This window comes from Pongo abelii, chromosome 1, assembly GCF_028885655.2.
Source record: "Pongo abelii isolate AG06213 chromosome 1, NHGRI_mPonAbe1-v2.0_pri, whole genome shotgun sequence".
Classification (NCBI taxonomy): Eukaryota; Metazoa; Chordata; class Mammalia; order Primates; family Hominidae; genus Pongo; species Pongo abelii.
Genome location: NC_071985.2, coordinates 122,684,535 through 122,708,956, shown reverse-complemented (window position 1 = coordinate 122,708,956; position 24,422 = coordinate 122,684,535). Strand labels below are relative to the sequence as shown.

Below are 24,422 nucleotides of genomic sequence, written 5' to 3'. Positions count from 1 at the left end.
GAGCTACCATGACCAGCTTTGACTTAGTCTTTTGACTAATTCCTGTTGTATATAAGAAAGCTGAGATTTTATAAATTAATCTTACCTGAGACAGAGTGAAGCTGGCTGGTCCCTTTGGAAGACAGCATTAACTATTAGTTATCTGCCCTATTAGTTAATTAACCAAAACATTATTAATATTATCCTCTTCTCATAGCCATTAATGGAGAGAACTCCATGTGACACAGTAACTAGAGGGTAAGACTGGACCCATAGATGTTTTATATGCTATATAGATTAATACTGAGCATTTCAGTGACCAGCAATGTATTTACAGTCCAGGGCTATGATGGAAATTGCTAGAAACAGGCTCACTCTGCATCCCAGCATATACTTAGGTATCAATGAATGTGAAACATCTTACCCAGTACCTGACACCCTGTAGGCACAGAATACATGCCAGTTTCCTTCTACAGAGCCCAACTGGAGCAGCCACTATGTTCTTGCAGCTCCTGCAATACCAGAATGGCTCAAATATGAAATTTCTTCCTCCAGTCTCTTGAACAATGACTGCTCGTGGTGAAGGAAGTGCTTCTCACCTTGGGTATCACCTCTTGGTAATAATTCTCCTTTTTTTAAAACAAACAAACAAAACAAACAATGCTTTATAGTTTTCTCTTTTCTCTTTCTTTCTTTTTTTTTTTTTTGGAGACAGAGTCTTCCTCTGTCACCCAGGTTGGAGTGCAATGGTGCAGTCTTGGCTCACTGCAGCCTCTGCCTCCCAGGTTCAAGCAATTTTCCTGCCTCAGCCTCCTGAGTAGCTGGGATTACAGGCATGTCCCACCGCGGCTCAAAATGTTACAGGAAAGGGTCTCAATCCAGACCCCAAGAGAGGGCTCTTAGATCTCTCACAAGAAAGAATTCAGAGCAAGTCCATAGGGTAAAGTGAAAGTAAGTTTATTATGAAAGTGAAGGTATAAAAGAATGGCTGTTCCCCAGGCAGAGCAGCTCCGAGGGCTGCTGGTTGCCCATTTTTATGCTTATTTCTTGATTATATGCTAAATGAGGGGTGGATTATTCATGCCTCCCCCTTTTAGACCATCTGGGATAACATTCTGGTGTTGCCATGGCATTTGTAAACTGTCCTGGTGCTGGTGGGAGTGTAAAAGTGAGGAGCACCAGAGGTCACTCTCATCACCATATTGATTTTGGTGGGTTTGGGCTGGCTTCTTTACTACAAACTGTTTTATCAGCAGGTTCTTTATGACCTGTATCTTGTGCTGACCTCGTATCTCATCCTGTGACTAAGAATGCCCTAATATCCTGGGAATGCAGCCCAGTAGGTCTCAGCCTCATTTTACCCAGCCCCTGTTCAAGATGGAGTTGCTGTGGTTTACACACCTCTGACAAAAAGACAGGCGGGATTATTCTCATTTTACAGATGGGGAAGGAAAAAAAAAAGAGAAGTGCATGAAGACACCTACAGCTTCTACTCACTACTGGATTGTGCTTTTCTCACAGTTTCCTAGCAAGTTAGAGTAGTGAGCTCTCCAGCTGTGCTTCTGCTCCTTCACATTTGGGATTCTTTTTCCTTCTAGATCTGTATATTCTGTCTTATGCATGCCCCATTCCATTAGTTAGCCATTTTTCTTTTTCAAAAATTTTTTTAATTTTTTTTTTTTTTTTTTTTTTTTAGAGATAGGGTCTCGCTCTGTTGCCCAGGCTGGTCTCAAATTCCTGGGCTCAAATGATCCTCCCACCTCAACTTCCCAAAGTGCTGAGATTACAGGCATGAGCCATGGTGCCTGGCCCCTCAAAGTTAGCCATTATCTTATTGGCTATTTTTCAAATTAGGTTGATCCCAACTTTACACTATTGAAAACACCATTGCCTGGAATATTATTGTACACCTATCTTTATCTAAATCTGATTATTTCCTTAGAATCTATTACTAGAAGTGGAATTATGGAACCAAAACCTTCCCTGTTCTAAATTTAGCTGAAAAATGTTTTTCCCAGGTGATAGAGCTTATGATAGGCACAGGAAGATAGGTAGGAGGAAATAGCAGTGTGGTGGTTTTGGATTAATTTATTAATTTACAACAAAGACTTTTTAAGCACCTACTAGGTTGGACCTCAGGGGAAATCACTGGAGAGTTGTATCACAGGGACTTTCTGGACTTGAGCCTGGGGTGTAAAGCAGGCAATGTGTAAAGCTGGAGAGACAAAGATGGATAAAATGCCTTTAAGGATTTCACAGTATAACAACAGATAATAGTAAGAGTTATTATTACACAACACTTCTAAGATGTCTGATGAGTATCTCGAACTTGATGTGTCCAAAACTGAAGTCTTGATCTTTCCTCTAAACCTGTTTTTCTTACTCTCAGGCTTACTTATTTATTAAAGTGATACAGCCATCCACTCAGTTGCCCAAACCTAGATCAAGGGGGTTATTATTTATTCCCCCTACCCAGCTGATAAGATTCCAGCAAATCCTGTCCCCCTACCTACACAATATAGAAATATCAACCCAATGCTCCACTCTGGTACAGGCACCATCATCTCCATCTACATGGTCCCCTAACATGTCTTGCCTTATCCACTCTTGCAACTCTCCAATCCCTTCTCCAAAAGCAGCCAGATTGAACTTGTAAACATCACACCATAACATCTCCCTGGTTAACACCCTCGAATGGTTTTCCATTTCACTTAGAATAAAACTCAAACTCCTTCCCACTACCTTCAAGGCCCTGCATTCTTCTGGTCCCTGCATTATCATTATATGGCTCTATCAATTCCTATCCCTCCCTTGGCTCACTCAATTCCAGACACTCTAACATCAGGGCTTTTGCATTTAGCTGTTTCCTCTGTCTGTGTGCCCTTCCTGGAACTTTGCAGGGCTTCTCCTCTCTTCTTTCAGAACTCATCTAAAATCACACCCTCATGCCTGCCTTCCCTGGGCAGCATGCTTGTATTATAGCCACATTCTCTGCCTCCACCAACCCCCGCCCCCCGCCCCACTGCCACCTTTTAACCTCTTAATTTTTGTTACTTCTGGCAAAGATTCACTTCTTTGGCCAAAACTCTAATCAGGCTCCTGTGAGTCCTCTGCCTACTAGGACTAACCCTTTGGGCTTCCCTTTCTGTCCTTGTTGAATCCAGTTTGTGCAAGAACTCTCCACTCTTGGCATCTTAATCCATTTTTTGTTGCTATAACAGAATACCAAACACTGGGTAATTTATAAAGGAAAGAAAGTTATTTTTTGCAGTTCTGGAGTCTGGGAAGCCCAAAGTCGAGGGGTTGCATCTGGTGAGGGCTTTCTTAAACTGCATGGTAGAGAGCCTCTCACGATGAGAAAGCAAGAGCATGTGTGCCAGCTCAGATCACTCTTCCTTTTCTTATAAAGCCACCAGTCCCATCACAGGGTCCCTACCCTGACGATTTTATCTAATCCTAATCGCCCCCTCAAGGCTCCACCTCCAAATACCATCAACATATGAACTTCAGGATTGAGTTGCCAACGTATGGAACTTCGGGGACACAGTCAAACCATAGCACTCGGTATCTGACCACCCTCAACATCTTAGCACCCTGTCCTGCTTTCAGCAATAATCCTGTTAGGTCAGTTTAGCAAGAAACTTCTTATCCTTGATGTTTCTCTTAGTAGTTTTCCGTCCACTGACCCTCATCCTGCTCTTTGGTTATAAATTCCCACTGTTTCTTGTTGGAGTCAGAGTTGAGTCTAATTCCTCTTCTTCACTGCAAGATCTGGTTGTAGTGGTCCCTGTAACTATCACCATGGGCTCTCTTACATAAAGTCTGCCTTACCATCTTTAATTACTACCATGAACAAATTTTCCTTTAACACTTTTCAGCATTTATTTCTCTATATTTGTCTATTGTTTGTCTGACCCACCAAGCACTGTTATGTACCATGACTGCAGACACTTGTTTCTCATTTTATCCCACTGCTTGGTGCACAGGAGACATTTATTAAATGTTTGTTGAATGAATGAATGACAAGCACTTGTCACAACGGTAACTCTCTGAAGACTAGGATCCTATCCATTTTGTTCATTATAAAATTCCGCCTAAGCCTTGAACAAGGCTATGAGTTATAAGTGCAAAGCGATTTAGAGGAAGGAGGGGTAACTAAACTGACTGAAGAAGCTAAGGGAAGCCTCACAGATAAAATTACATCTAAACTGAAACTGAAAGGAAGGAAGAAAATTAAAAAGATCAACAAGGGAAGGACTACAGACAGAACATCGCGAGGTATTGGTCAGCTAAGATGGCTTCTAACACTGGCTGCCACACTTAATATGGCGGCCAGGGAAATTTCCTGGAGAAAATCACGCGAGAGTTGCATCACGGCGGCTGTCCGCGAGTTAAGCTGGGGGTGTGGAGCAGCCAAGATGGAGCCGGCAGCCGGCGGTCCGGGCCCACTGATCGTGAACAACAAACAGCCCCAGCCTCCGCCACCTCCGCCGCCCGCAACCGCACAGCCACCACCCGGGGCACCGCGGGCCGCCGCGGGCCTCCTGCCTGGGGGCAAAGCCCGCGAGTTCAACCGCAACCAGCGCAAAGACTCAGAGGTCAGGAGCTTCGGGGGGCGAGGCTCGCACTGGGTCGGGCGGCGCCGGGGGTCCCGGGCCCGGGGCCACTCTAGGGGCCAGGTTGGGCTTCCCGGAGGGCTCGGTAGAGCCCGTCCGACAACTGTCACTATACAGCGAAAGGAGCAGGAAGCGACGCTGGCAGCTCCTGGGGTCGGGGGCATGAAGCTGGAGTCCTTGCTTTAGGTCCGCCGCTCGGGAGAGCTTCCCGGAGCCGGCGACTGCTGGTTTGCTCCCCTGGGCCCCGGCTGTGGGCGTGGCCTCGAGGCCCTAGCCCCTGGGGAAGCCGCCCTCGCCCCAGCTCGGGGGTGAGGAGTCGGGGGTCTTGGTGCACTCCAGGGCGCTGGGCGGCCGCGTCCCCAACCTAATCATCTCGGGCGTCTGTCCCTGGCACGCGGGCGCCAGCTCCTGGGTCCTGCCGCTCGCAGAGGAAGGCGCGTGTGGGCAGGGAAGGCGCCGGCGAGGATGTGGAAGGCACTTAGAGCCGGACCGAGCTAATTATCACTGAGACTAGAGTAGGAGGGGGAAACATGCCCTGTTCTTCTGACCTGAGCCAGATCAGGCCATGGGTTGACAGTACCTGTGGTGGGTATTGTGCCCAGTGCGCCTGATACTGAACTGTTAAAGATGAGGAATAGACATTTTAAGCATGCGTTAGGACCCAGCATTCCTTCCTCTCTCGCTGGTGAGCCGTTCCTGCCGTTCTGGAGATGGATGGCATAGTCTGGAGCTGACTAGTAACCTCACCCCAGATTGAAGAATTCCTCCCACTGCCTCCTTTTGCAGAATTCATGAATGAAGATACTCATGTCGCAGCGTTTTAGGGCTTCTTAATCAGCAGGTTCCCAGAGCACTTACTATGCCATCTCCTAGACTGATCAGCAGCCAAACTGATCAGCCAAGTTAATGAGAGGGAATTCCTAGTTGTCCAAGCATAATGTACCAATTCATACCAAAGAGCAATGATACTACCTTTAGACCTGTGGAATCAGTTCCTCAGAAGCTTTTATTTTTTGTTAGCAAGCCTAAACCCCTGAGAAAACATGTCAATAATTGGCAAGCCCGAAGTGGATGTAATTTGAGCTTGGAGTGAATTATTTGAAAAAACAAAAACACTGACCTTTTAGGAGCCCTGGCATGGTGGGATGATGGACATCAGTGTCAACTACTCAGTTTTTCAAGTGTGGAAGATTACGAAAGTGGAGGGGGGTGAACCTACCTTCATCATGAGAGGAGTTATCATTTTGAAAAATGGTTTAAAATTTTCCAGAGTAGCTATGAATGGTCAAATAAATACCCTTTGACGAATTTTAATTTCTCTTTGTACCCTTTAATTTCCACATAGAGGCCGGGTGCAGTGGCTCACGCCTGTAATCCCAGCACTTGGGGAGACCGAGGCGGGTGGATCACCTGAGGTCAGGAGTTCCAGCCCAGCCTGGCCAATGTGGTGAAACCCTGTCTCTACTAAAAATACAAAAATAAGCCGGGCATGGTGGCTGGTGCCTGTAATCCCAGCTACTCAGGAGCCTGAGACAGGAGAATTGCTTGAACCTGGGAGGTGGAGATTTGCAGTGAGCCGAGATTGCACCATTGCACTCCAGCCTGGGTGACAAGAGCGAAACTCTCCCCATCTCAAAAAAAAAAATTTCCACATAGACTCATTACATGAAAGACCAGTCAAATGGACACATTTAAGCAGAGACCTGTCTAAATCCATTTCTTTATAGAGAGGCTGATGCCATGATCTTTCTTTAGTCATAGCTGAAATTGGTAGTTTGGGAGCCTGATCAGTGAATGCCTGGAGGACAGGGAGGCTGACATTTGATGAGAGCCCACTATGTACTACATAATTTTGATTAGTCCTTAAAAATCTTCAAAGTAGATTTTCATCATTGCCATTCAATGAATGAAGAAACCGAAGCTCAGTAACTTGTGGAAGTGTACACTGTGTTATCTCTGAACACAACGTGGAGTTCTTGTTTGTGGGTATGTTTTTTGTTTTGTTTTGTTTTTTGTTCTGAGACAGAGTCTCCGTCTGTCTCCCAAGCTGGAGTGTAGTGGTGCGATCTTGGCTCACTGCAACCTCCACCTCCGGGGCTCAAGTGATTCTCCTGCCTTAGCCTCGTGAGTAGCTGGGACTACAGGCACGCCCCACCATGTAAAAATATATTTTAAAAAATTTTATATTTTTATTAGAGACGGGGTTTTACCATGTTGTCCAGGCTGGTTTCGAACTCCTGACCTCAAATGACCCGCCCACCTCGGCCTCCCAAAGTGCTGGGATTATAGGCATGAGCCACCTCGCCTGGCCATTGTGGGTATGTTATGTCATTTTGTGGCTGGTCTTTGTCTTCCCAGGTAGATTGTAATTAAACCTAAGGACTTTACCTATTTGTTTCTCACTTCTCTCTTCCCAGTACAAGGCTTCCAAGATGGTGTGTTCTCAGTAATCACCTATTTCCAGCAGGAAAAAGATTGTCTTTGTCACATTTTCTCTTATGTGTGGGAGGGAAGTTGATCTGTTTGGCGGCTGCCTTTGTCAGTTCTCACTGAAATTTGAGACAAAGGTGGGAAAGCTGAGAGTTTCAATACTCATTTTTGTCCTGAGGTGTTGACAGCCCACTAGCCAGAAAGAAGTTAAGACTTCTGGAATCTTAGCATCTTATGGAATGGTCATTTACTGCACAAAATACATAGAAACCTTGTATTTATTCATTTAACAAATATGTGAGTATAAACCATTCATTCATTCACTTATTCATGCCAAGTACCATGCTGGACCTTGTGAAATCATTGGTAAGTTAAATGGATGATGTTCTTGTTCTCAGGGAACTTGCAGTCTTGTGGAAAGGCAGACACTAAACACATCCTATAATGATAAGTTATGATAAGTGCTCTGAAGGAAAAGTATAGGATTCTCTGAGAGGTTTTAGGGAACAAAATGTGAAAAAACATAAAAAAAATGGAGGCAGTGGTGTCCTGTAACACAACAGCATCTCGAAGCATGTGTTTCTTTGATAAATAGAATGATCCTTTTTCCTAAAGCTCTCTCCTCTTGTCAGCAGGGCTATTCGGAGTCACCAGACCTGGAGTTTGAGTATGCTGACACGGACAAGTGGGCTGCAGAGCTCTCGGGTAACACACAGACCTTTGTGTTATTTGGGGGAGGTTTTTTCCTTATTGGTCTTTAATAAAATTAAGAATGAATATCATTTATTCATTCTTCATTGCTTTCCCTAGTTAGTTCTATCAAATATATATATATATGTATGTATGTATGTATGTATGTATAAAACATGTTATTTGATTCAAGCCTTGTGTATCTTATAACTTTGTGTTGTCCTTTACTTTTATGAAGCTGGCTAGAGCCCAGTCCCCTTGTGAGACAGTGATGTTCCTTGGCTATCCACTGTGACCCTGACAGTGGTCTCTCCTCCAGCAGTGGGTCGTGAGGGATGCCTGCATCTGTGCCCATCTGCTGCTGCCACTGCCACTCTCATGTAATGCGAGGTCGGTGTGAGCTGCTTCTCCAGCCTCTATAATACACATCCTGCTCAAGAGGTAGCAGCCATTTGAGAGACACATCCCAGGTGGCCGTCAGCCCTGGCATGGCATGGTGGGATGGATGCACATCGGACTGGAAGTGTCCAGATGGCATTCTGGCACTCTGGTTCTCTCTATTGTGCACATCAGAGCACTAAGATCCCCTTCATAATTAGAGAGCTTATTCCAGGAGTCACTATGACTCAGGGGCAGAGTTGAGAGTGGAAGCAAATGCCTTGCCTTCTCTGCACTTGTGAGACCTGGTGTGCAATGCAGACATGGAACCCATGGTGATGAGACTTTGTTCTGACAGAGCTTTACAGCTACACGGAAGGGCCAGAATTCCTGATGAATCGAAAATGCTTTGAGGAGGACTTCCGGATCCATGGTGAGATGATTTCCTGCACTTCTTGCTTCCTTTGCCCTGCATAATGAGAGCTGCAGGTTTCTTTTAGGCATCTGAATGACCTGAGTCATCCTGGAACGGCCTGAGAAGCCTGCTGAACCCTGATGGTTCAAAACCAGATACATGTAGAGTGGGCTTGTGGCACATCGGTGGGGGCTTTTCAGAATGTGCATATTGGGGGAGAAAAAAAAATCGTGATTAAAATTGCACCCAAAATACCAGCGTTTCAGTTTGGAAATCAAATTCATAGAGCAGCAGTATGATCTTACCACTTACATAGGGCGTAACTTGTCTTTCTGGTCCTATGGCAGTCCTGAATTTGGTGAGTTAACATGGGTCCATGCCATTGTGAGGATTTTTCTAGGCTCAGGTGTAACTGGTTTCTTGCCCTGCAGTGACAGACAAGAAGTGGACTGAGCTGGATACCAACCAGCACCGGACCCATGCCATGAGGCTCCTGGATGGCTTGGAAGTCACTGCCAGGGAGAAGAGACTCAAGGTGGCTCGAGCAATTCTCTATGTTGCTCAAGGTATTGAGTGGACCTCCCCAGGGTTCCCTGGCACCTCTGCCCACTCAGATGCAGGGAGGGGCTCAGTGAGTTGAACCCTGTATTGCAGGCACGTTTGGGGAGTGCAGCTCGGAGGCAGAGGTGCAGTCCTGGATGCGCTACAACATCTTTCTCCTCCTGGAGGTGGGCACGTTCAATGCTTTGGTGGAGCTTCTGAACATGGAAATAGAGTGAGCATTTTTGAGAGGCTGAGTAGGGAAGGGGAGGCTGGGGTGGGAAGGGGGACAGAGCTTGCAGAACTAACTGGCTTTGAGAGGGTTAAATGGGGCAGAAGGTCTGGTCCCAGGCTGTGTTCTGACCACCAGGGTTGAATAACAGAGTTGGTCATTTACATCTTGAAGACTAATGGAGACTAATGACAGGTCCCTGCAGCTCCCTGATGCCAGAGTTTTTACACCAGATAGTGCAGGCCCTGCCCAGGCCTGGGGTGCTCCTCAGAAGGAGACTCTTCACTTTGAGCTCTCTTTTGAACCTGCAGACACTGCTGTGTTCACCCTGCAGTTTCCACCTTGGCAGGAGGCCAGGCAGAAAACTGACATATGGGCTCAACCAGTGCCTGGCCTTGCCTGTGTCACCTTTGTCCAGTGGACAGGTCAGCTGCTGCTCATCTAAGGATAACACCATCAATGATAATAGCTAAGACTGCCCATTGAGTGCCTGTGTGTCCCGGGCATTGTTCTCAGAATATTACATGTGCTAATTCATGTTAAGGATGCAGGTACTACTATCATCCCCATTTTACAGATGAGGCAACAAAGGCGCAGTTAGAGCCAGGATTCAAACCGTGGCAGTCTAATGCATGGCTGGGTTTGTTGTTTTTGTTTTTGTGTTTTTTTTTTTTTTTTTTTGAGAGAGTCTTGTTCTGTTGCCCAGGCTGGAGTGATATGGCACGAACTTGGCTCATTGCAACCTCTACCTCACGGCTTCAAGCGATTCTCCTGCCTCAGCCTTCTGAGTAGCTGGGTTTACAGGTGCCTGCCACCACACCCGGCTAATTTTTGTATTTTTAGTAGAGATGAGGTTTCGCCATGTTGGCCAGGCTGGTCTCAAACTCTTGACCTCAGGTGATCCACCCACCTCAGCCTCCCAAAGTGCTGGGATTACAGGCATGAGCCACCATGCCCAGCCGTGGCCTGGTTTCTTAACCACCGTGTCCTGTGACCTCTTGTGCAGTCCAAGCACGTATCACAGCATTTTGTTTCCCCACTGGTCAGTACTTGTCAGGGACATCACTTATCTTCCTTCTTGGAGGAAGATGCTGACTCTCAAAATCTCTTGCAGCAACAGTGCCGCCTGCAGCAGTGCTGTGAGGAAGCCTGCCATCTCCCTGGCTGACAGCACAGACCTCAGGTGAGGCGAGCAGCAAGCCTGGGCTCCCGAGCATTAGTCAGAGATGAGATCAGAGCAGGGTGTGGGAGGCTGTCTATGGGTGTCATTGCTGTGTGTGCTTCTGTACACGTCATCTGCACGTGTGATGGGCTCAGTGTGAATGATTAGTAGGAACTGCTGAGGGCTCGTCCTAGGTGGGACTCTGGGTTGAGACTCCCAAAGGCAATCCAGGGTCAAGTGACTTATTAGAGCCACAGCTAAGTGGGGGCCTCCTACTCACACTGTTCCTCAGGACCTGGTCGTGGGGTGTTTTGTATTTGGATGAAACACTTGATGATGTTCCCTGGACTCCCGCCTTCTTGTGTACACAGCTTGATGCTCATCTTTATTGGGTTAGACCTGACAGCTTCCTAATGTTTCATGGCTGCCCAGGAGCTCACAGCAACTGCTGACCACCAAGATCACCCCTCCGTTTTTGAGGGTTGAAATCTGGCTCTTTTTATGAATTTGGAAGTTTTTAGACTAGGTGATTGTAGCGTTCCCTCCTAGGTGTTAGGATCCCTGGGTGTCACCTCTCAGCTCCTGCTTTCCATTTCCTCATCATAAACCCTGTTTTTGTTCTCACTGTGACCCTGTTCTGCTTTGGCCCTACAGCTCACTACCACCTCTGTGGTTTTTTTCTTTTCAGGAAGCTTAGGGTGGTAAATGCTTTTGGCCATTCTTGTTCATACTCATTTATTCAGCTACCATTTATTAATAGTAAGCCCCTGCTTTGTGTAAGCACTTTGTTAGACACTAGGGTGCTCCTTTGACACCCCCATCCCACTCCATTGTGAGCTGGCTCTTGTCCTCAGGGTCCTGCTCAACATCATGTACCTGATAGTGGAGACCGTTCATCAGGAGTGTGAGGGTGACAAGGCTGAGTGGAGTACCATGCGGCAGACCTTCAGAGCCGAGCTGGGTAGGACCCTGGGGATCCTCTCTAGAGGCCCTGCCTGGAAGCTGAGGCGGAAGGCTTTGGGAGGGTCCTGATACCTTTGTGTCACCTCCAGGCTCCCCGCTGTACAACAATGAGCCATTTGCCATCATGCTGTTTGGGATGGTGACCAAATTTTGCAGTGGTCATGCCCCTCACTTTCCCATGAAGAAAGTTCTCTTGCTGCTCTGGAAGACAGTATTGGTGAGCACCTCCTTGGAGGAGAACTCAGGTGCTAGGGGATGGGCAGTAGGGAGACTGTTCCTTGAATATCCTTTTGAATATTGAATTATGTGACTGTAAAACTGCTTTGGTAAAAAAGTTATTTAAAAAGCTGCCAAAAGGAGATGACAAAAGAAGTGCCACTATTGTTCCATTGTAGCCAACGAGGATGTAGGCCTTGAGTCAGAGTAGGCTATTGGCTCTCTGACCCCTGGAAGCTGTTTTCTGTCATAGAACAGCTCTCCCCCAGACAAGTTGCCTCTCAGCAAGCAGCTCTGGACCTGGAGTTTGTAAAGGGATTTGAGGCAAAGTTACAGCTGGTGTAATTGGGGCGCTGGTGGGATATGACTTGAAGGGGCAAAAGTGAGCCCTGAGCCAGCCTCCATTTTCTTCAGGGTATGGTGTCAACCCGACTCTGTGTCTGGGTAGGGAGGGACTGGGTGCCAGTGCGGGCCGTCCAGCACACTGGGCTTGGAGTGTTGTTAGCAGCCAGGCCATGCCAGGAAGCCTTCCCAGGAGGAGTGGCATGGGGAGGCGGTGGAGGTGAGTTGGGCCTCTGCTACACTGGGGCTCATCCTTCTTTTCAGAATGGGTCAACTCTGGAGCCAGGGCTCAGTAAGTTTAGGATTTCTTAAGAGTCATTGACACATTTTATCTTGGCCACACATCCTGTTCTTCATAAAGCCTTGCTAAGGCCAGAGAGGAAAGCCGAATTGCTCAGAAACAGTAAAACTAAGCAGTCTAAAGCTGGATGTTGCTGGGGTTTCTGCTTCTTGGGAGATGTTTAGATGAAGCTTTTTTTTCTTTTAAATTTGAGCAACCAATGGTATTTCTAATTTGACTTTGAAAGACTTGCATGTACAACTTGTGAAACATGAGTCTCACCAACTTTTCTAGGAACTTGCAGGGTTAGGCTCTTTGCTTGTTTTTAAATTGAAGAGTATGTCATAGGTGCAGAGTTAGTGTTATCTGTACTCAGGTCAGTCAGCCTGCGTCTCTACTCTTTCCTTGTTCCTTTTTCTCCTTTCCCTCGCGGATGTCGCGGAATTCTCCTTGGGAGTGGCTTCAGTCCGTTGTTCAGGGGTTGCCTGGGTCTCTATAAAGACATGGGTCATGATGTCATGGGTGCTTCTGAGCCTGACACAATGGTCAGGGACCAGCCTGTGGACACATTGACCCTGGCTCTGCTTCCCTGTCTGTGATGCAGTGCACACTAGGCGGCTTTGAGGAGCTGCAGAGCATGAAGGCTGAGAAGCGCAGCATCCTGGGCCTCCCCCCGCTTCCTGAGGACAGCATCAAAGTGATTCGCAACATGAGGGCAGCCTCTCCACCAGCATCTGCTTCAGACTTGATTGAGCAGCAGCAGAAACGGGGCCGCCGAGAGCACAAGGTGAGGACGACAGAGGTCCCTGTGACTCCTGAGGGCCCTCAAGGTGCATGCTTGCAGCAGCACAGTCCTTGGAGGAGCAGGGCTGCTGGAAATGATCTCTGATCAGCCAGTCAGAATCATGCCTCCACGGCAAGGACACTTTGTCCCCAGCTCTGGTCCAGTTTATGGTGAGTGCTCAGCACGTGGTGCTTTTGAGGGACTGGAGCAAGAAGTAGTTGATGGTTTGGCCCCCGTCTTGACTCCCTCTCTGGTTTTTCCACTGTTCTTGCCTCTACCGGACACCCCTATGTGCTGTGTCTCCTCTGGCCGCACTTCCCTGGTCTGCGTCCTCAGTTAGCTCCTGTCTCATCTCCCTTCCCTGGTTTCAGGCTCTGATAAAGCAGGACAACCTAGATGCCTTCAACGAGCGGGATCCCTACAAGGCTGATGACTCTCGAGAAGAGGAAGAGGAGAATGATGATGACAACAGTCTGGAGGGGGAGACGTTTCCCCTGGAACGGGATGAAGTGATGCCTCCCCCGCTACAGCACCCACAGACTGACAGGCTGACTTGCCCCAAAGGGCTCCCGTGGGCTCCCAAGGTCAGGTGAGTCTCAGACCTCCAGAGCACTCATAGCTGTCACACCCGCAGGCCTGCCACCTGGCGTGTGCCACCATGTGTGGTCCTCTGCAGGACAGGCTGACCGTGGGCTCTGGGATGAGGCTCTCTTAAAGCACCCTGTGCTGTCCTGAGCGTCTCAGGGAGGCTGGCCTTGCTGGTCTCACACAACATGGCCCTCATGTGGCTACTGAGTCAGTAATTGGAGTTAGCTCTTGGTTAGATGTGCTAGTGAAGGGGGGTAGGAAACAAATAAAAACAAAAGCATTTAAGCAAACATGTCTCCACCCATCCTGGGGTTGTATATGATTTTTAACAGAAAAATGATAGATTAAGGAAGAGTTTCTTTAGAGCCATAATGAAAATGTTTGAGATATATGTGGGTAAATTGATGGATGGGACGGTACCTGGAGATATATAAATGGTGTCTGTTTGATAGGCAGCAACTTAAGAAATAGATGAACATGTGAGAGGATATAGAAGTCACTTTCTTGATCCAGGTAAAGCCTCAGTTTTCAGTGATCTGTGAAGGGAATGCAAAACAGATCATCAGAAAATGCAAGGTATGCTGATTGTTTGGGATAGGAAAAGTGACCTATATGAAACATCAGTAGCCTATAGCTTTAATTGTTTAAAAGTTTTAATATTTAACAAAGTCTGTTGACAAACTTGTTCATACTATCTGAATAAAGTATGTTTTTAAGTTTGATGTATCCCTTTAATTTTATGAATAAACTAGTTAACATGTATTTCCAGGTTACTGATCCAGCAAAATTATAAGAAACATTAAAATACTCTAAAAATTTCAGTTTTTTCTCTTTTTTCAAAGAGAAAAACAATTGTGGGAGACTTCTCCTGGCTTCACAGTTTCTGGATGCTGTGTTTTTGTTAACTGTAACACTTTGAAATAGCATTTGCTAAAAACCTTTTTTCTTTCTCTCTTTTTGGTGATGTGGCAGAGAGAAAGACATTGAGATGTTCCTTGAGTCCAGCCGCAGCAAATTTATAGGTTACACTCTAGGCAGGTGAGTAAAAGCCAAGTTCATTTTGCTGTTAGCTCTCCCGGCCTTTGGTGTTTGGGATCCCAGGTGATTTGATGTCGAGGCTCAACACAGGGCCTTCTTTATTCTCCAGTGACACGAACACAGTGGTGGGGCTGCCCAGGCCAATCCACGAAAGCATCAAGACTCTGAAACAGGTGAGTGGCTTTGGGTGAGCTTTTGGCTTGTTTGGTCCTAAGTGAGTAGAGTGAAACCAGCCTGTAGAGAGAAGCCTTTTAAGACTGTTGTCTGCCTGGAAGAACCTGGGGTGGAGGCCGGGGTAGACTTTGCAATAACCTTGCAAACAGTCTTTCGTAAGTTTTGCTTGTTTTATTGTAAGTTTTACTTGTTTTAGCTGAGCTTTTGTTTGGGACTGACTGGAAAGTCTTTAAAGATTATATTACCTGACCACCGGGCACCAAGGCATGCGCCTGTAGTTCCAGCTACTCAAGAGGCTGATGCAGGAGGATTGTAGCTTGATCACAGCAGATCAAGGCTACAGTGAGCTATGATCATGGCCCTGCACTCTAGCCTGGGCCACAGAGTGAGACCCGGATTCTTTAAAAAAAAAAAAAAAAAAAAAAAAAAAAAGGATTATATTACTTGACAGTTGTTGAAATTCGAAAGAGCTCAATAAATAGCCTTCCTTTTCCTTGCCCACGTTCTCAGGCGGTTGAAATAGAGGAGTAGGCAGATAGAGATTGTAATGCCAACTTTATAGCTCGTAGAGCCATGGAGAATGAGGCTTAAGAACACAGCAGTAGTGTCCTAATACATTGTTCCAGAATTAGGCAGAGTTACCTACCAGTTCCAGGCAGTGTGGGGAGGCTCTGCTAAGCTTGGTGGCGGGGAGGAGAAGAGAGCACAGACTCTCAGCAGGCAGACAGGTTCTAAAGGGAAAAGAGAAGGGTGAGGACAAGGCTGCCCTGTGTCCCCTCCCATACTCTCCGATCAGAGAAGGGAGGAGTGAGTGTGTGGACGGGGCAGAGAGAGATGAGGGGTGTTTGGCAAAACCCTGTCCCTCCACATGGGAGAGAACATTAAGAGTGGGGAAGAGGCAGCTCCCCTAACAGCTGTCTGGAGTGAAACTATTTATATGTTTTTGAAATATATTTTTGGAATTTGTAGTACTAAGTGGTCTCTCTGCAGCTAGGCTTTTTGAGTACTTGATTTTGCTTTCAGTTTTTCTCCTGTCACTGTAGCTACCTGAAAGGCCGTTTCCCTCCTTTAATTTACTTTTTTCTTATCTACCGTGGGCTTCTTACCCTAGTTGCAAGAGGAAGGGGCCCTTTTAGAAAAATATTTTGGGGCCAGGCATGGTGGCTCACGCCTGTAATCCCAGCACTTTGAGAGGCCGAGGTGGGTGGATCACCTAAGGTCAGGAGTTCAAGACCAGCCTCACCAACATGGCAAAATCCCATCTCTACTAAAAATACAAAAATTAGCCAGGCGTGGTGGTGCACACCTGTAGTCCCAGCTACTTGGGAGGCTGGAGCAGGAGAATTGCTTGAACCTGGGAGGCGGAGGTTGCAGTGAGCCAAGATCATGCCACTGCAGTCCAGTCTGGGCAACAGATGAAGACTCCATCTCAAAAAAAAAAAAGAAAAATATCTGGGTTTGGGATTTTAGTGAGGGATTTTTGTGGTGACTTAATCCTCTTTCAGAAGACTGTTTGAAGACAAATGTGTGGGGTTTTTGCTAGAGTGCAGGGAGTTTGGCCAGAGAATGTTTTCCCCAGCCCTTCTTTTCCCATCTCTCCCTCCAGCACAAGTACACGTCGATTGCAGAGGTCCAGGCGCAGATGGAGGAGGAATACCTCCGCTCCCCTCTCTCAGGGGTAAGTTGGAGGTCCTCAGGCCGGGCGTGGTGGCTCACGCCTGTAATCCCAGCACTTTAGGGGACCGGGGATGGTGGATCATGAGGTCAGGAGATTGAGACCATCCTGGCTAACACGGTGAAACCCCGTCTCTACTAAAAAAAAAAAAAGTTAGCCAGCCGTGGTGGTGGGTGCCTGTAGTCCCAGCTACTCAGGAGGCTGAGGCAGGAGAATGGCGTGAACCCGGGAGGCAGAGCTTGCAGTGAGCCGAGATGGCGCCACTGCACTCCAGCCTGGGCGACAGAGCGAGACTTCATCTCAAAAAAAAAAAAGTTGGAGGTCCTCTTCAACCTCCGGGATCCCCAGCTCTTCCCAGGCATTGTGCTGGGATTAGACCACAAGGTTGCCCCAGGCCCTGCCCTCAAAGAGCTCCCAGTCCACCTCCCAGTGCACAGGCTGAGACACGTCTAGTGCAGGGTTAAGAATACAGACTGAGTCAGGAACCTGCCTCTGATGCTTGGGTCCACCACTTTATGGATGGCAACTTAGGCAAGTTACTGGGTCTCTCTATGCTTTATTTCCTTGTCTGTGAAATAGGAATAATAATACCTTTATAGGGTTATAATAAGGATGAACTGAGTTATTACAAGTAAAATGCTTGGCACGTTGTTTGTGTTCAGGGTTTGCTATTATCATCATTCACATCATTATGTACATCACTGTTTACAGGTTTTCCTCCAGCCAGCTAGCAAGCTGGCTCAGGAGATTGTATTCTGGGCTGGGGTTTTATGCTTGTACCCATTATGTTAAAAGGGAGAAGAAGAAGTTGAGCAAGTCCCTGCAGAAACCCTCTACCAAGGCTTGCTCCCCAGCCTGCCTCAGTATATGGTGAGTGGCACCTGCAGTGGGACCCTCCCACTACACTGGCCTTAGAGCAGGCCCTGCCATCCTCCTGCCACCTGTGGACCAACAGGAGGACTGCTCAGAGCTTAATTTTGACCCTGGGCTCTCAGAGCTGTGTCTGAATGGTCTGCTCTTCCCAGATTGCCCTCCTGAAGATCCTGTTGGCTGCAGCACCCACCTCAAAAGCCAAAACAGACTCAATCAATATCCTAGCGGACGTCTTGCCTGAGGAGATGCCGTGAGTATCGTTCTGTGAATGAAGAAGGTGGGGCAGAAGATAGATGGAGAAGGGCAAACGTTTTCCTCTTGTCAGGTTGGTTGTTGTTGGCCCAGCTTCTCTACAGGTTAAATGTAGGTATTTTTGACCCCCAAAAAAAGGAAACTACGAGATTAAAGAGTTTCACTGGTTGGGGAGATGGCTAGGTCCTGTTGGCCTGGATTCTAGTGTAGACTTTACCACTGAGCGAACTCCTGAGTGAATTGGGGAAAGTCATTTCCTCCTCTGTAAAATGAATGGGGCCACCCTGGATATTTCTCCAAAGCCCCCCTCTCCAGCTGTGATCGGGACACCCAGGATGAGGAGGGTTAGTTTGTAGACAGCTTGCCAGCAACAGCTGAACCTGTCTGTGCCAGGTATAGAGACGTCCCTTTTCGCCAGTGATTGGGCACGCAGAATGCTGGCAAATGTCTCAGGGCGATAGAGTGAGATTCTTCAGAGCTCTTCTGCCGTGTGCCCTGTACTTGTCTTTCATGTGAGAGTCCCGTTTGAGATCATGTTCTACTTTGAGAAGGACCTGGACCTTGACTTGATTTTCTGCCTGCCTGGGCCACCAGCCCTGAGCCCAGCTCCTGGGTGGCTGTGGCCCTGGAGTATGGCAGTGATGGCCAGGTGAGGGAGGAGGCAGGGGTTGGCTAATACCAGAGAGAGGATCACAGAACACTAGGCCATCATGTGATGGTCCTTGGAAAAAAGGTTCTAGAGTCAAATACTATATATTTGATTCGTGGATTTCTCTTATAAGGAGGAATTCCTCTTACAAAGATGTACAATGAGAAGTCCTGAATTAAGAAACCAATATAACTCAGTGCTTCCTAAATTTATCTTACTCCAAAACCCTTTTTTTCCATGACATGAAACTTGCCAATATCCTGGTATTCCACGGAACACATTTTGGAGAACTCAGGTTAATATGGCAGCAGAAGCTTAGGGGAGATCTTGGAAAGGAGAAGAAGTTCATTTTTGGAGGAAAGGCAGAGAAACAGACTGAGAATGTATTTGAGGGCATCATGGGGAAGAAATAAATTGTGCCAGGCTACGTTGCTTAGGAGGTGGATGGGGGAGCCCTCGGCTGACTTCTGAGGTGTCCTTGGGGTGAGTAGGGAGGTGGGAGTATTTGCCCAGGGAGGCTCAGGAGTCCATCTTTTCTGTGGGCACCTAGAAAGGAGGTACTGCACATGCTGGTGGCTTACCCAGGCAATTATGTTTCCAGCACTACAGTGTTGCAGAGCATGAAGCTGGGGGTGGACGTAAACCGCCACAAAGAGGTCATTGTTAAGGCCATTTCTGCTGTCCTGCTGCTGCTGCTCAAGCACTTTAAGTTGAACCATGTCTACCAGGTACCCGCAGGGCTTTCCCTCCTGTTCTGTGGGCTGGGGCCTCGGGCACTGCTGCTCCTCCAGCCCACAAGAACGGGGGCCTTGGCCATTGACCCGCTTGAACTCTGCATGAATGTTCTAAGACATGGCCCTCCAGCCAAGGCCTTTCATCCCTGGAGGAAAGAGGGCAAGGTCCCAAGGGCCACGCCTTTTTTTTTTTTTTTTTTCCTGTTGGCTTCAGTTTGAATACATGGCCCAGCACCTGGTGTTTGCCAACTGCATTCCTTTGATCCTAAAGTTCTTCAATCAAAACATCATGTCCTACATCACTGCCAAGAACAGGTGATGAGGGCCAGGGACCACGAAGGGGTGGGTATGGTCAGACGGCAGACTTCCCAGCTGGTATTTCCCACTGTGTCCATTTTTCCAGCACCTACGGGCCAGCACTGCTAGGCATCAGGACACGAAGATAAATGAGACATGGCCCCTGCCTTTGGAGAGCCCAGTGTGTCAAATCTGAGTCTAGCTAGTCCTGCCCCAGGTGACTTGGTCTGTGCCTGGGCAGGAGGGTTTTCATCCCAGGATCAGTACTTTCCTCCCTGTCCCTTCTGTACAGTTTTTTTTTTTTTTTTTTTTGAGGAGACCATGGGCTGCTTGCTCTCTCTAAGGGGCTCAGCCATGTGCCTTGTAATGCCCTATCTGCTGACTCTTAGCCTCTGCTGTTGGCCTGGTGCCAGCTGTACTTGACATTACTTGCGCGTCAGTGTGATATACCACAGGGCGCCGGCCAGACTCTGTCTCCAGAAAGGTTTGGCATAAATTAGTTGCCCTGAGCGATCTCCTCCCCCGCCCCGCATTGATTGCTGTGGGGGAAGCTGTGAGGGTCTCTGCCCCTTACAAGATCAACAAGCTGGCCTCTGGCTACAGGGGTGCCTTACAAGTTCTCTTGTAACAGATATTTTCTCATCTTATAGCTGGGGAAACTGGGGTGGGACAGACCAGGTAGATTCCTACTTCTGCTCCAACAAGTGAGGGAGGAAAGCTGGGAACTGGCTCAGGCACGGCTGCTTCACCAGGCCCTGAGCCTTTGCTCATGGTGGGCACCTGGGTCCTCTCCCCTCTGCAGCATTTCTGTTCTGGATTACCCTCACTGCGTGGTGCATGAGCTGCCAGAGCTGACTGCGGAGAGTCTGGTGAGTGGCTGGGCTCTCCTCAGCTGTCCCTTTGGCACCAGGGTCAGTGGGAGAGAGCCTGCCTACCCCAACACTGCAGGAATAGAGGTGTCTCCCACAGGTGAAATCACTGTGGAGTGCCCGGCTTTTAAAGCACTGTAAGTATACAAAAGGGCCAGGAGGAGGGCTCTTGCAGAGCAGAGAGATTTGGATTTAGGGATTAGTCAGGGAGTGTGGTCTTCAGGGGCTGCTGATTCAGAGCTCACCTGGTAGAGGGCTTCTCTCCCTCAACACTGGACTCGGCAGTAGGAGCTCTGGGGCAGCCCAAGGCCACAGCTCCCAGTATCATGGTTCACGTTTCCTGCAGGAAAAGTCTAGGGAGCCTCCCTCTTCCCCTAGTCCCCTGCCAGCTTCTGGGATGGAGTCCTGGGGCTGCTCTGAGAACAGGGGGTTCCTGGTAGAGGCCTGGAGACCCGGCTGTCCTGAGATCATGTGTGAGGGACTTTTGGAAACTGCTGCACACACTGCAGCCATGAGGGCTGATTGTTCCTGGGTTTACCCTGCAGGAAGCAGGTGACAGTAACCAGTTTTGCTGGAGGAACCTCTTTTCTTGTATCAATCTGCTTCGGATCTTGAACAAGCTGACGAAGTGGAAGCATTCAAGGACAATGGTAAGTGAGTCAGTGCAGTCAGCAGGCTTGGAACTTGGAGCTCAAAGAAGAGTGCTGGGAGCAAGGAGTCCCCAGGGTGAGGCTCACTGTGCCTTCTCACTTAACTTTGCTGTAGCCGTATCCTTGCATTTTAAGGGCCAATTCCCAGTTCCTTGATGAATTGAACTGGAAGCTGGAAGAGGCCCAGTCATGCACTGAAACAAATCTACATCTATAGAAGAGCTTTTTCCATGTCGTCTTAATCTTGATTGGTAACATAACCAGGGTTCTGAGAATCTTCCTTAACTCTGGATCTGTGGATGCCTTTGGGGTGGGGAGGTCCTTGAATCCTCTGATAACTGTGTGTACATGTACACAGGAATGTTTCTGGAAAGAATCCATAGCTTTCTTCACATTCCAAAGTGACACATAGTTAGGGTGACCAACCATCCTGGTTTGCCTGGAACTCTACTGGTTTTAGCATTTAAAGTCCTATGTATCAGGAAACGCTTCAGTCCAAGGGAAACTGGGATGGTTTGTCACCCTGACCGTAACTTCCAAAGGGTTAAGCAGCAGTGTGACCCGGGGTGTATGCATTTATTTCTGTCTTCAACTTGGGCTGCTTGCTTGTTTCCCTTCCCAGATGCTGGTGGTGTTCAAGTCAGCCCCCATCTTGAAGCGGGCCCTAAAGGTGAAACAAGCCATGATGCAGCTCTATGTGCTGAAGTTGCTCAAGGTACAGACCAAATACTTGGGGCGGCAGTGGCGAAAGAGCAACATGAAGACCATGTCTGCCATCTACCAGAAGGTGCGGCATCGGCTGAACGACGACTGGGCATATGGCAATGGTGAGGCTCTGCACTTAGTCAGATTTGGGTGGGAGTGTGTCGGGAAAGGTGACATCTTTCACTCCTTGCCCATGGTACTCAGGTGCTTCTCTGGCCTGAGCTTCCCCCCAAGGAACAGGAAGGGGCCCAGCTCCTGCTTTTGTAGCATCAGGATGGGCACTCTAGGAAGGACTTTGAGAAACTACCCAGGCTTGGCATCTGCGATCATCCCCATCTCTCCTTGTACCTCCAAGTCATTCCTTTTCTAGAAATTGTCATAAGACTGTGTCCCCTCTTTTCATCCCCATTTTGGCCACCTAAACTCTTACAGCTCTTGACTGGCTTCCCTGCCTCTAATTCCTTCCCCTCCATTAGTGTCTCAGATTTCCCTAGTGATCCTTTTTTACTTTAATGTTTTTTAAAGATAGGGTCTCGCTCTGTTGCCCAGGCTAGAGTGCGATCTCAGCTCACCACAACATCTGCCTCCTGGGCTCAAACTGTCCTCCTGCCTTAGCCTCCTGAGTAGCTGGAACCACAGGCATATGCCACTGTGCCCATCTAATTGTATCTTTTTTGTAGAGACAGGGTTTCACCATGTTTCCCAGGGTGGTCTTTTTTTTTTTGAGACAGAGATTCTGTCGCCCAGGCTGGATTGCAGTGGCACGGTCTCAGCTCACTGCAACCTCTGCCCTCCAGGTTTAAGCGATTCTACCCCCTCAGCCTCCCAAGTAGCTGGGACTACAGCTGCACGCCACCACGTCCAGCTAATTTTTGTATTTTTTGTAGAGACGGGGTTTCACTATGTTAGCCAGGCTGGTCTCGAGTTCCTGGCCTCAAGTGATCCACCCGCCTCGGCCTCCCAAAGTGTTGGGATTACAGGCATGAGCCACTGTGCCCAGCCTTCTCAGGGGGTTCTTGAACTCCTGGGTTCAAGCGATCCACCAGCCTCAGCCTCCCAGAGTGTTGGGATTATAAGCGTGAGCCACTGTGCCCAGCCCCCTAGTGAATCTTTTCAACATGCAGATCCTGTGCTGTTACCTCCCTGAGTAAAATCCTTCATTAGCTTCCTATTTCCCTTAGAATTAGATTCAGACTCTTAGGCAGGGCATGTGAGGCTCGCTCGTCCTTTTTCGTTCTGCTCCTCTGTAATCTGACCCAGCTTCCTTTTCAACCTTGTTACGGGCTGTCAGTCCAGCCTCCATCATACCCAGAGCTCCAGGCACAGGGAGTGCTTAGTCCCTGAACATAGCCGTGTGGTTCCCACTGCTAGGCCTCTGCAGACACTCTTCCTTCGCCCGCAGTGTGTCTCCCCTGCCCACCTGGGCTGCTCTGTGTGTGCGTGTTGCTGCGTTGTTGCGTTTCTGGAATATACCACCATGGCTGAATGACTGTGTCTGTACTCTCAATGCCCTGTGAATGTGTGCAGGCCCACAGTGGCACACGGTACCTGGTTGGGGAGTTGAGAGAGAATGAGCAAATGAGAGGATCTCCAGGTTCCTCCCTCTGACCCCAGAGAGCCAGGGAGAATGCCACTTTGAGAGAAATGTATTGTACACATGGTTCTCCCTCTCTGGGTCCACATAATCCCTACAGTATAAGCCTCTTTCTCAGTACCTCTGGCTTTTCTGCTTGTACTTGACTCTCCTTTGGATCTAGGAAGGAATTCCTGGCATCTTTCTGAGGATGAGCTCGGAGGTATCCTGCTCTTAGTTGACACTCAATATTCCTGGCCAGGTACCTGAGCTGCAGTGAATCCATGGGGAGCTGCTACAGGGCGTGGCTCCTAACTGTGTTTCTTCCTGCTTTGTCTCAGATCTTGATGCCCGGCCTTGGGACTTCCAGGCAGAGGAGTGTGCCCTTCGTGCCAACATTGAACGCTTCAACGCCCGGCGCTATGACCGGGCCCACAGCAACCCTGACTTCCTGCCAGTGGACAACTGCCTGCAGAGTGTCCTGGGCCAACGGGTGGACCTCCCTGAGGACTTTCAGATGAACTATGACCTCTGGTTAGAAAGGGAGGTCTTCTCCAAGCCCATTTCCTGGGAAGAGCTGCTGCAGTGAGGCTGTTGGTTAGGGGACTGAAATGGAGAGAAAAGATGATCTCAACGTACCTGCAGGACTGTCCTAGTTCATTGCTGCAGTGCTCCCATTCCCCACCAGGTGGCAGCACAGCCCCACTGTGTCTTCTGCAGTCTGTCCTGGGCTTGGGTGAGCCCAGCTTGACCTCCCATTGGTTCCCAGGGTCCTGCTCCGAAGCAGTCATCTCTGCCTGAGATCCATTTTTCCTTTACTTCCCCCACCCTCCTCTCTTGGATATGGTTGGTTTTGGCTCATTTCACAATCAGCCCAAGGCTGGGAAAGCTGGAATGGGATGGGAACCCCTCCGCCATGCATCTGAATTTCAGGGGTCATGCTGACGCCTCCCGAGACACACAAATCCTTGCTTTGTCAGCATGCGAAGGAGGAGAGTTTAGGATTAGGGCCAGGGCCAGAAAGTCGGTATCTTGGTTGTGCTCTGGGGTGGGGGTGGGGTGTTTCTGATGTCATTCCAGCCTCTTGCTACGTTATATCCAGAAGTAATTGCGGAGGCTCCTTCAGCTGCCTCAGCACTTTGATTTTGGACAGGGACAAGGTGGGAAGAGAAGCTTCCCTTAACCAGAGGGGCCATTTTTCCTTTTGGCTTTCGAGGGCCTGTAAATATCTATATATAATTCTGTGTGTATTCTGTGTCATGTTGGGGTTTTTAATGTGTTTGTGTATTCTGTTTACATTAAAAAGAAGCAAAAATAA

At 48.3% G+C, this 24,422-nt stretch overlaps 1 protein-coding gene across 1 annotated transcript; it reads left to right on the top strand.

Annotated features, from left to right (window-relative positions):
- The first annotated feature begins 1,682 nt into the window (after nucleotides 1-1,682).
- On the top strand, nucleotides 1,683-24,422 carry STRIP1 (striatin interacting protein 1). Its single transcript, XM_002810474.5, has 21 exons — nucleotides 1,683-4,577; nucleotides 7,661-7,730; nucleotides 8,452-8,526; nucleotides 8,940-9,074; nucleotides 9,163-9,283; nucleotides 10,395-10,463; nucleotides 11,297-11,403; nucleotides 11,495-11,622; nucleotides 12,848-13,030; nucleotides 13,399-13,616; nucleotides 14,588-14,653; nucleotides 14,763-14,826; nucleotides 16,434-16,505; nucleotides 17,298-17,372; nucleotides 17,528-17,625; nucleotides 18,878-19,004; nucleotides 19,225-19,325; nucleotides 20,110-20,176; nucleotides 20,722-20,826; nucleotides 21,449-21,653; nucleotides 23,446-24,422. Exons 1-21 carry the CDS (start codon nucleotides 4,305-4,307, stop codon nucleotides 23,691-23,693), a joined length of 2,607 nt encoding a protein of 868 aa, XP_002810520.3. The 5' UTR covers nucleotides 1,683-4,304; the 3' UTR covers nucleotides 23,694-24,422.

Excerpts from the sequence above, each read along its gene's own strand:
- STRIP1 (XM_002810474.5), top strand. The coding sequence starts at position 4,305 with ATGGCGGCCAGGGAAATTTCCTGGAGAAAATCACGCGAGAGTTGCATC. Across the intron at positions 16,506-17,297 it reads TCCGCTCCCCTCTCTCAGGG|GGAGAAGAAGAAGTTGAGCA; the intron begins GTAAGTTGGAGG and ends TTATGTTAAAAG. Across the intron at positions 20,177-20,721 it reads AGCTGACTGCGGAGAGTCTG|GAAGCAGGTGACAGTAACCA; the intron begins GTGAGTGGCTGG and ends TTTACCCTGCAG.